The sequence below is a fragment of the Diabrotica undecimpunctata genome, chromosome 7 (genome assembly GCF_040954645.1).
Source record: "Diabrotica undecimpunctata isolate CICGRU chromosome 7, icDiaUnde3, whole genome shotgun sequence".
Classification (NCBI taxonomy): Eukaryota; Metazoa; Arthropoda; class Insecta; order Coleoptera; family Chrysomelidae; genus Diabrotica; species Diabrotica undecimpunctata.
In genome coordinates this window covers 20265098-20277703 of record NC_092809.1, presented here as the reverse complement: position 1 = coordinate 20277703, position 12606 = coordinate 20265098, and the positions used below count along the sequence as shown (strand labels likewise).

At 33.4% G+C, this 12606-nt stretch overlaps 1 protein-coding gene across 1 annotated transcript; it reads right to left on the bottom strand.

The window, feature by feature from the left end:
- Positions 1 to 1108: 1108 nt before the first annotated feature.
- On the bottom strand, positions 1109 to 2224 carry LOC140446305 (sialin-like). Its single transcript, XM_072538843.1, has one exon. The coding sequence runs from the start codon at positions 2222 to 2224 to the stop codon at positions 1109 to 1111; it is 1116 nt and encodes a 371-aa protein (XP_072394944.1).
- Between the last annotated feature and the right edge of the window lie 10382 nt (positions 2225 to 12606).

The following is a 12606-nucleotide window of genomic DNA, read 5'->3' as shown; positions in this document are numbered from 1 at the left end:
TATTAACCTCGCGAAAACAGAGTACCTATCTACAAGTGAAGAAGACATAGAAGATCTACAGATTGATGACAACGTAACAATCAAAGGAAAGGATAAATTCAAATACCTGGGGTTTATAATCACGAAAAAGGCAACAACAGAGGAAGAAATTACACAAAGATTAGGACAAACAAGAACAGCAATCCGACAACTTAACTCAGTATGGTGGGATAGACACCTAAATATGAAGACAAAAACGCAGATTTATAAAACATTATTGCGAAGTATTATGACATATGGGGCTGAAAATTGGATAAACAAGAAAAACAGCAGTAAGATAGTAGCAACAGAGATGGAATGCCTGCGAAGATGCTGCAGAGTAACAAGAATGGATAGGAGAAGTAATGACGAAATAAAGCAAAGAACATCAATAGAAACAGACATACTAACATATATAGAACAAAAAAGACTAAAATGGTATGGACACGTAAGAAGAACTAGCGACAGCAGATGGATAAAGAGAATAACCGAATGGAGCCCCATAGGAAGGAGGAAAAGAGGACGACCCCGAAAATCCTGGAGGAACGAAGTAGACGACACCTATGATTATAAACATTTTTGCATCTTTTTTGGGGTCCCAAAATTAATATTCTCGGCAAAACTCAGCTTGTTCGTATGACTTTTAGGGGCCAACTCTCTGACGACTGGACTAATATTCGTCGTTTGTAATTACTAGGGCGCCGTGTCAATATTAGCTGAATTGAACATCAAAATTAGACGTACAAAAAATTTTAAGATATTAATGCTTATTTTAATATATTTATGCACAGTGACAACAAGATAATGTGTGGTAAGATTGATTAATTATCGATCTGTGAAGAACTGTAAAAATATTTTTACTAAGATTGTATGATTAACCTTAAAATCATGACCGACTATTCATTTTCTGCTAATACACATTAACAAATAGAAAATCAGTCAGTATTTCAGTCAGGTTTCTTTCCTGAACATATGACGGAAGAATATTTATGAAACCTATAACTCGAGTATTTATTTCTACCAAATACCATATTTTTCTACTAGTATCCATGGTCTTAGTAATTGATTACACAGCACACTGAGTAATCAATTACCAATTGCAACCGATGAAAATGACACATACCATTAATATTCCAGGTATAATATGAGATGCTAGAATAAACGATTTTCTTATAGCTTTTGGAGACATTACTTTATTCCTCTTTAATCTATCTCCAATGTACCCATACGCAGTACCAAAGATCATTCTCATTAGATGAGGTAAAGCTCCTAATAATCCTGCTTCTTTAAGACTAAAAACAACAACTTCTGCCATAAATTTGAGTACGCTCTGCAGTTGTAAATAGAGACCCCACAAATTTCCGAAATGTAAAATATTTAACATCCAAAAGAGAAAACTCAGGAAAATGTGTTTGTATGGAGGTGCATGTTTTTTCTTAGTAACTGATGCCCCCTGAGCTTCTTTGATAAAAGCAACCTCCTGTTCGGAAATCCATGTGTGATCATCGGGACTATCGGCACAGACAAAGTAGAAAACTATACAAAATATAACTAGTTGTATTGTGATAATATGAAATCCCCAACCCCAACCCAAGTTGGTAATAACCAGACCGACTAAAGGCCACGTTACGCATGTCGCTAAAGTATTGCCCATCAAACCGGCCACGAACCGACCCTTTTCGGCTGGTGGGGCCCATTTTGCTATTAATACCTGAAGAGCTCGATACACCAATCCACCTGCTGATCCAATGAGAAATCTACAGGCAACCAGCAATCCATAATGAATCATAGCTGCTGGAACACTGACAGAATTTAAAATCAGCGATACTATTGTGGTCCAAAATATAACTCTTGCTGGACCCCATAACTCAGAGACAGCTCCCGCTGGTAATGAAAATATGGTGTAGCCCCAAAAGTAGCTACCAAGTATTATTCCTTGAATGTGCTCATCCCAATCGTATCTTGGTCCATAATCTGGTAAACCCTTTGGTGTACCCGACGAAGTAGTAATTTCGTCTAGTAGACATTCCGGCGTCTTCTTTGATTTACCTTTTGTCATAGAGATAATTGCTATCGCCATATTAACTCTCGTTGCATAATTTACATACGTCGTGAAGAAAACCATCAAACCTATCCACAAACGGACAGGAATTCTACTACGCCCGAAAGATACTTGTAAGCTAGATCCATGTGCTGGATCAGGCATTTTAAAAAATATTCAAAATAAATATAATTTATTAATGTTTGTATTTCGAGAACGATTTCCGAAGTGGAAATTGAAACGACAATAAACGTACTTTAACCTTTAATTGTGGCTTATTAACATTTAAATAGTAATTACTTTAAAATGCCACAAGAAAATAGCTTCAGAACAATAGCACACTTTTAGTGCTTTACCGAAATAAGTTCGTTTTACAGATTTTTATTTCTTAATTCGTTAAGATAAAAATTACAAAAAACATAAAATAATTAATACCAAACTTCTATTTGCATAGCTTTTTGTGTCGATCAATGTAGCTATTTAATAATAATCCAGCCGTTTACTTATACACAATTTCCTTATTTAACTTGTTAAGGCTGCCAAGCCTTTCGGAGTTTGATGTGATTAACACTCCCATAAAAAAATTAAGAAACGTTCTAAGTCCATCACTGCTAAAAAGTTATTTTATTAAGGTCACCGCCTCACCTCCCAATTTGCATCCATGGCTGGTTCTCTTGCAGGCAGCAGAAGAATCAATTCGAAATTACCGCCGAGAGACTGTGACCTACTAAGGAGAAGAGTGGCGATTAGCCGTACCTAGTCCAATGGAATTATCAACTTGAAAAATATTATTCTATAGATAGTAATATTAATGCTTTACAAAAGATATTTTGGTGACTGGTTGGATTAGGTTATCAAAATGATTATATTTGTTCTATAAACGACATAACCCTAATGGTTAAAGTCCTGTTGACTTGATCCAAGACACCGTAAATGTTGATTTGGATAAATAATTTAGGAGTAAGCTCAACCAGAGGCGTCTCACGCTATGCATAGGACATCCTCATCAAGATCTCTTAAATTTTTAAATTGTAGCATTTATACTATAAGCGTTATATATGGCGTTGTAATAATTTTTACATAAGGACGGGGGAGCTTAAAATTAATAAAATTGATACCCCAAGATACGCAGACTATACCCTGATATTAGCTGCATCGAAGAAGGAACTAAACAGATAATGCAGAAACTTAACAACGTAAATCAACAATACGTACAACAAAAATATGATAATTGATCGAACTAGAAATAATCAAGGGGAGTCAAGAGTATCGCTGGATAAGAAGTAGTGGGAAACTACAACTAGACACCGACATAACTAAAGCTACGAAATTTCGCCCGATATGTGCAGTGATATTTCCTATTGCTACATATGCCTTTGAAACGTGGCCTATCAAGAAAGCTGGCGCAAATAGAATCAACTCATATGAGATGTGGGCATACAGGAGGATATTACGAATTCCATGGATACATCTTACAAATGAGTCTGTGTTTTAAGAACTAAATATTAACTTTTTACAAAAATAAACAGAAAAGTTCTGAGGTACCACGAATACCTCCACTTCTTCTCATGGCGCCGTCTCCTTTCGAAGGTTGGCGATCCAAATGGCAATTGTAGTTTTGCAAACTGCTGCGCAAAAGATTTCTGCGGATGAGCGGTCGAACAATCTCCTCAGGTCTTTCAGCCACGAGTTCGTTTCCTTCCAGTATAACCTAAAGTAATTCATATCTTTCGCCTCTCAACTCATGACCCAAGTATTGCCTTTTCCTCTCTTTGATTATTCTTAGTAATTCTTTTTGTTTGCACATGCGACTTACTGAACGAGAAATATATGAAAACTTTCATACAAAGCGACAATTGTTATTTGTTGGAAATAATGGCAGAAAATACCACATAGTTAATATAAGATCCTCTTATATCAAATGCATCTCTATTTGACACAACACTAATCTATATATTTTCCGTGAATAGTTAACCAATATAATATTCAACATATTTCTTCTACAGACACGGCAGTTATGATTTGACATTGCCATGATGAAGTTTTTTGTAGAAAGTGTATCTCTTTCATCTATTTAAAGTAGAATTTTAGTTCAGAAAGGCATTTTAATTTGAAAAAGACAGTTAAGATTTGATTTCACGTATAATGCGTCTGTGTATCCGCTTATACGTATTTCGGCCTAATAGGCCTCTTCAGAACGGCTTTCACGGTCGCTCTGAACGTGAAAATAAATCTATTCTGTCTTAGGAAGCAACTCTAACATGGCTTCGAATGGACGCAAATAGCGACATCTGATATAAAATCCGTAAACTAATTTTCGAAACCAAAGTCAGGTTTATGCTTTTGCTTCTAAGAATTGCAAGGCAAAACAGACGTTGATAAAGATGTTATTAGAGACATGGGGAATCTAAAATTTGCATTCCACAACATATCTCCTCAACTAAGCAAAAAATCCTTAGCGAATTGGTTTCTAGTACTTGTACAGAGCAAATCGGAATAAAAAGGAAAAGACAGTTAAGATTTGATTTCACGTATAGTGCGTCTGTGTATCCGCTTATACGTATTTCGGCCTAATAAGCCTCTTCAGAACGGCTTTCACAGTCGTTCTGAACGTGAAAATAAATATATTCTGTCTTAAGGCGCGTACAGACTAGCACACGCATGCGGTGAGAAGCCACGTATATGCGTGCGTACTCAAACCAGTCGCGCTTAGAGCATGCGTTGAAATTAGAAATCACCGCTTATGTATGCGTGCTCAAGGCGCTCCATCCATTTGTGAAAAAATATCTGAGAAGCTGTTTATGGTTAGTGCCGCGTTTATAGTTATTAGTTCATTAAAAAAGAAAAAACAAAGGAAAAATAGGCGATGGTGGACGACGCATTTATTTAAAAGAAGATCCCTACAAATAAAGTCCAATTTACTAGTAGATTTAGCGTTAGAACCTGGACAATTTCCAAATTTTACACTTATGTCAGTAGAAGACTTTGAACGCGCTTTAAATGAAATAGGCCCCGTAATAAAGAAAAACGACACAGTCTTAAGAAAAGCCATACCTGTTAAGGAACGTTTAATGATAACATTAAGATTTCTGGTCACAGGGGATTCTTACACAAGTCTCCAGTATCTTTTTAAAGTTTCCAATTGGAAGTATCCGAATTGGGACACCCTGTAGTTACTGTAAAAACGCATTACCCTTTTCCTGTACCCACGGACTTCTTGCATTTGCTCCTTTGAGCCCTAAAAGACCCAAGTAAGCTGCTCATTTTCTTCTTTACAACTACTGAATCTATATCAAGATTTCTTAAAATCGACTACCATGCATCTTCTTTTTTTGTTTTTGAATAATAAAACTTATTTCTTGGATCCCATAATATAGGGTTTTCTTCATACATATCTATTAATTGCAAAAATTGTTCATTTGACCACTCCATTTTACACATAAACCAATAAAATGAATAAAACTCAATAAATCCGAACTTGTCCTGCAAATGCAACAAATCCCCAGGCTATCCGTCTAAAGTGAGCGCGAACGCACACGTATGTTTCTTTGATGTGTGCGAAAAAACCGACACCACTCTGGCTCACAGCATGTGTGCTCAAGTCAATCGCGAGAAGCAACGCATGCGGCGAGAGGTTCCAAAAGCGCCATCCACATTTGCATACGTATGTGTATTCGTAGTTGCTCACCGCATGCGTTTGTAGGTCTGTACGCGCCTTTAGGAAGCAACTCTAACATTTCTTCAAATGGACGCAAATAGGACGCATTTTACAAATATTCATTTTCTATATTTTCAGTTAATATAGGGATTTTAGTCCAGAAAGGCATTTGCCCGTCTTCTTCTTTGGGTAAGTTTTAAATTTTTACAAATATTCATTTTCTATATTCTCAGTTGTCGATTTTCTTTTTAACATTTTTTATAATATTAATAACATAATATCTTTGCTTCATTCTAAGTTCAAAAAAAGATATATGTAGATAGAATCTTGTATTAAATGATTTTAGTTTAAATAATTTACTTTAATAATTTAATTCATATATTTGTAAATTTTGTTTTACTCCTTTGTTTATTTTTTTTATAATTATAAATCCTTTTGTACCTACCTCATGACAAGCCAAGACATTTTTAACTTTATACTGTCAAGCTAAGATCGAACTTCTTTCTGGGTTTTACCTTTTGTTACTTTTTTTTTGTGGGAGGCCCAAATTAATACCACGTCTGGTGCTCATTACACTAACAACTCGTTAAAGGGATGTAGTAAGCTATGTAAACCTACTGGCTGCTACCATTACCATCAACCCTTGAATGTGGATCCTAAAGTCAGCATCATCAATTTGAAAACTACTCTCATATATATTCTACTACTCTCATGTATATTTGTCGCAAGTAAAATTTTTACATTTTTATTTACATGTAAAGCAGATACATGATTTGCTTAGTAATTTCGGTTTCGTTTTTTATATTTAAATAAATATGATTGGTTAATAATTTGTCTCTTCCAAATTTCTCATTGTATAATTTGCACCAAGGTAAGACACCTGAGAAGGAGCTATTAGAAGCCTTAACAATACAATTGGCATCTCAGGGGTCGTTTTATAGTTACAAATTGGCATCCAACGATCTAAAAGGTTACTTTTTGTAAACGTCGAGGCTATCCAGCTCCTCGACAATACGAACCTAGAGAGAAGGCGCAAAAGAACAAAGCCTTTTGAACTGGTATAATGAGTGAGTGAAAAGCAGAGCAAAGTGTTGTGCGAGTATGCATGCTAAATTTAATGCTAGTTATTAGAAATAATAGGAAAGATACTAGTGAGTAGACACCTAATTTTAAGATTTCATTAGTAATTTAAGTTAGAAACAAATTGATAATTGGTCTTACTGACCAGATTTTAATTAGTAAAATATATATATATATATATATATATATATATATATATATATTATTAATAATATATAATATATATTTTCCAAAAAGTTTTTAAGAAAATGAAATTTAAAAAGGATATCTAATGCTGCAAAAACTGTGATTATCTGAGAGGACACAATACGAGCCCTAACAACTATATAATGGGTCAAATTAAAATATATAACAAATTCAATTGTTTGACTGTTACTTTATTATTTTAATAGTTATAATAATAATGCTAAATAAGCAATATTTGAAATGATATAATCACAAAACGTAATATTGTTTTGTACAACCCACATAACCTATTAATGTCATAAGGATCATCAAAATATGTAAAAATTAGTGACAACTAAATAATGGAACAGTACAACTAAGCCGCGAAAACAATGCAGCATGACAGACACTCATGTGTCTGTCATGCTGCATTGCTGTTTATGTGATGACATAAACGTCAAACTATATGGTACCATTAATTTCTTGTCAAATTGAGTGATTCGCTGTATTATATCAATAAAATGGTGCCTGGTATCTCTATAAATTCAAAAATTCGTGAGTTGGCGATTAAAAGTTATTGCCGCAATAAGTGAAGGATGATATTATTATTCCTAAAACTACAGTGTGGAATATAATCAAGCATTATGAGGAAACACGAAGTAGCTCAGCTAAAAAAGGTAAAAGCCCGGGTCGTCCAAAACTAGTTTCTGATATAGGAATGGGAGAAGATTAGTCAAAGTTTGCCAAAAAGGCAAAGAAATACTCTCAAGGCAAACTGCAGTTGACTAGAATCGTGAAACTGGATTAAACCTGTCCAGGGAATGCTGTCGCAAGTGGAAACATAAATCTGAATTAAAGTTACAGGTAACAACTTAAAAGTGTAGTTAATATATTTTAACATATTTTCTTCTAATAGAAGGCAAAGGAAAAGCCACTGATAACAGCAAAACAAAACTAAGCAAGGCTTATTTGGGCAAAATCTAAACTTTCTTGGACGGTAGAAGATTAAGCCTGAAGCTTTTCACAAAGACTGGTAAACCGGACCGTAAATTTCCTAAATAAGTGATGATTTCGGGTTGTATGGCAGTGTTAGGATCTCTTTAAATTTATTGAGGGTACCGTAAATGATGCGAAATATCAACTAATACCTCAAAATAGCCTACTAAAAAGTATTGTGAAACTAAATACTGGCGGGAATTATATTTTTCAGCAGGACGAAGTGGCCTCTCATACGGCCGGAACCATAAACAACTGGTTTGGAAACCATAATGTAAATGTCCTTTCTTCATCTTCTAACAGTCCTGACCTAAATGTCATTGACACAGACACTGAGGAATAACTCACAACGGACATTACAGGAACCTAAAGCCACAATTGCGCAGATTTGCAATGAATTTACCTCTGAAGAGTGCAGAGAAGAATTTACCACATGGTACATGCACTCACCTTGTGGCTTAATGCCCTAAAAACTATTAAAACAATTACGATGACGTTTCCCGTTTGTGACCATTGGTTTATGACAGCTGATCGAGTTTTTGGTCAAGTTGAGCTAGACTTCCGTGCCCATGCTTTTATAAAGTCACCAGACAAATATCATGAAATGTATTCTAAGAAAGGACAAGTACGCAAGCTGGGCTCTGATTGGACTTTGTATGACATAAAACATGCAGTACTTTCACTCAAAAAAGTTATAAGTATCAGTGGAGCCAAAGTAATATTCATAATTGAGGCAACAAACTGCTGGGGAAAGTAAAATCTTGTATAAAAGTCTTCTAAAAAGTTTTCAAGGTTAATTCAACCACAGAAAAAACTAAGTAACATAGTACCTACTACCGGAATTGCTAATGAAGCATGCTGTTAAGAAGAAAAAACTGGATAGCTTATCAAAATTTTTAGTTAGTTTATTAGGCAAAGAATGGGCATTAGATCCAGAGTTAACTTGGTTAGATCCAATTTGGAGTGATGTGATGGATGATGATCTTCAATATGAAGATGGAGAAGAATGTTGCTGTCTTTTGGAGGACATGTCATATGATTTTTGAAGTTATACTTCTATACGCGCGCTCCACGTTGGAAATTTGTATGGGAGTGAATCTGTGAAACCATTACATATGTAAGATAATGAGTAAGAGAGAGACAGAAGATATATTTTCTCTCTCTTCCTCTCTCGAATATAAAAATGTTCCTTTTGTATATATAATTTAATATTATACATATTATATAAAGATATATATATACATATAATAAAATATTTATTAATATTATTTATGTGATACGTTTTGTATTATTTATTAAATGTTCATAATTATATTATTCTTTTGTATTTCAAAATAATAATCTCAATAAATCACTGATGATCCAGAACTGTCAATTTTGAAATACATTTGTGTTATGTCCTCGGTAGTGTAGTAGTCAGTATCCCTGCCCGTCACGCGGGAGACCGGGGTTCGATTCCCAGTCGGGGAGGACTTTTTTATTAATGTTATTACATTATTGTCATTTTTAAATACTTATGGATATTGCATTTTAATTTGTATTGTATTATTATATATGGAATTATGTGCACTGTATTGTAGTGTATTTTTTTATGTATATTATTGTCATTTTTAAATACTTATGAATATTGCAGTTTAATTTGTATTGTATTATTATATTAATAACAAAATAAACAATGAATTTTACTGCAGAGTATGTGTAAAACATTTTTTTTTGCATTCAACTCCTTTCATACATATATGAAAATAAAAATATACATTTTCATCAAAATATTGTTTCAATCCTTCATTGTTAGTAAGTTGTTATTAATTCTGTTTCTCTTTCTGCTATGTCTTACCTATAAAATTACATATGTAATGATTGTGCAGATTGACTCCCAAATAAATTTGTAACGGCGAATGCGTGTATAGAAGTGTAACTTCCACCGGCAGTCCCACTGGACTGCCACACCCGTTTTTTTTTACTATATTGTATTCCAAACACGCAGAAATGCATTTTCAGTTTATTTTTTATTTTAATCATTTAGAGACAATCAAACTACATTTTGTCATTTAAAGACAACCAAATGGCGTTTTGTCCATCAATTTTTTTGTTTTTGGGAAAAACTAATAAATCTCGATGAAACTTATAAATAGAATAAATTGATAATAAAAAGTACATTCATTCATATTTTGGTTTTTATTTTAACTTTATTAATAATTCAGTAGCAGTTTTTCTCACTTCCTGAAAAATGTTAAAAATGGACAAAGTGCGATATGAAAGTCTACTCATCATTTATTATTTATAATCTAAATATAAAAATATGTACATATAAAGATGGTATAATTTACAAAATTTATAAAACTATGACAATATCCAAATAGATTACAAATTTTTTGGTTTCAAAACGTTTTTGGTTCTATCACACCATGATCAGTGAAACTTGAAGCATTTGCAAAAAGCCACTTTCAAAACGGTCTAAAAACTTTTGATCTACATTACATTTACATATAATATAGAAAACGTAAATGAAAGATTTTTACACCGGTTTGGAACCTGTTTTTTACAAATGCATCCAAGTTTCACTGATAATAGTTTGATAGGACCAAAAATATTTTAAAAATTTTTAATCCGATTGGATATTTTCATAATTTTATAAGTTATACCAATTACACTAGAACTTTTTCCTTCATTGCAAGTTTTTTTTTTCTATAAAACCTTTGCAATATGTTTTTGTAAGGAATATTTGTATTGTCTATTTTTTTATTGCAAAAATTTTAAAAGATTAAAAAAATAGCAATTCATTATTTAAACATTTTGATTTAGATTTAACGGATATGCTAGTTATCTTTAAAAAAAGCTATATAAAACATTCAGATATTAATAGCTATATTGAGAATGAACCTTTCTCTAAAAAAATTATATATTCCGTTTAAAAAAATATATTTCATGACCAGTTATTTAGAATTATAAAATCAATTCGTTTCAATCAATTTCAATACTCGGATTGTCGATTAAGCAACGACACAAAATCGTACGTCTGCTGCTCGTACGATTAAAGTCGTTATGTGTGAAATGAGCCTTAAACTATCTGACGTGTAGTTTACATGGACATAACACAAATTTTAAATCTTTTAAAAGCTTGAAAATATAAGACTAAAAAACTGAATTGATGTCAAACGGGATTAATGTACGTATTGTTAAAATACGTACATTACGTAAATACGTACATAATTGAATAGGAACAATTGTATCAAAATGACTAATTAATCTACTCTGAGTTAAATATTTTTAGATAAAAATAAATTTAAAATGTACAATATAAGATCAATTTGTATATTTGAAGAATGTCAAATTCAATAATGTCTACTTGTTTCTATAGCTAATTTTAGTGGACTATGGACAGTTTACATATGTATTCATTCTCTCCTTGTCTCATCTCGATATGGTGAAAGAGGTGAAGCTCGAATGGTTTTTGTAGGACTCGATCGTCTAGCAAGATGACTTGACTCTGCTTGGCATGGCATAGTGGCCTTTTAATCATTTTTTCTTGTTTATTGACACAAGTACTTTGATATTGTGTAAGGTTTTGTAAGTGCCGTAAGAAGAGCTTGACAACTTCCGTAATACTTATTTTCTTTAATTTCTATTACGGATATTTTACTTTAAAAAAATACTACTTAACCGTAAAAAAACACAAAAATGAGTTTTTTGTGTTTACATCAAAAACAACCATCTTACCGGGGGCTGTGAGCTGCTATTTACCTGAACTGAATGTAAGGAACGGCGACTATGTAGAAAATATATCATAACGTAGCTAAAAAACTGGAACTTCACAAAACCAACTATTTCCCTTGCTCCCTATTCTTAAAAATACAACTACAAGCTATACTGTGATCGCAGAGTGTTCACAGACCAACTAGTGGCACATAATAGACCAGATTTCTTACTAGTTAATAATTCTTGATTTGGTGATATAATCTAAGAAAAAACTCTGCGTAAATACAACGAGAAGATCGTTAAGTACAAATAATATATCAGGAGAAGGGGTGCAAACAAGAGAAAACGCGAAATCTCCACAAGAGGGTTCCACAATTAAGGAAAACTATTATTTATGTCTTTTATGTAGTTTGGGTTTGGTGTTTCATTGGAAGTCGCCAGGTGTCTGTCTGCCTGTCAACAAGAACAACGGCTGAAGAAATATTTAATCTGATTGATAGCTACATTAATAACAATGGGATTGAAAGGAATAAATGTGTAGGACAAGTAGCGATGGAGCACGGGCAATGGCAGGCGCTCTTACTGGACATTTTCCGAGGATCAAAGCCGTAGCACCAGAATGTGTTTGGGTGCATTGTAGCATCAACAGAGAGGCATTAGCTGTCAAAAAAATTCCACTGCTTTTAACTGAATCTATGCAAATAACTTCATAAAATCTCGCCTACTGAACTCAAGAGTATTCTCTGCTTTGTACAAAGAAATGGGAAGTTAACATGAACATCTTCTTTTACACTGCGAAGTGCATTGGCATTAATCAAAGTAGCCTATCTTTGTGATATTTTTGACTTCTTGAACAATTAAACTATGACATTAAAAGGTAGCAATGCAATTCTCTTGTACTTAAAGTACAAGAGAAGGTGGAATGGAACTTGTAACGGCTGTATGTTGC

Excerpts from the sequence above, each read along its gene's own strand:
- LOC140446305 (XM_072538843.1), bottom strand. The coding sequence starts at position 2,224 with ATGCCTGATCCAGCACATGGATCTAGCTTACAAGTATCTTTCGGGCGT.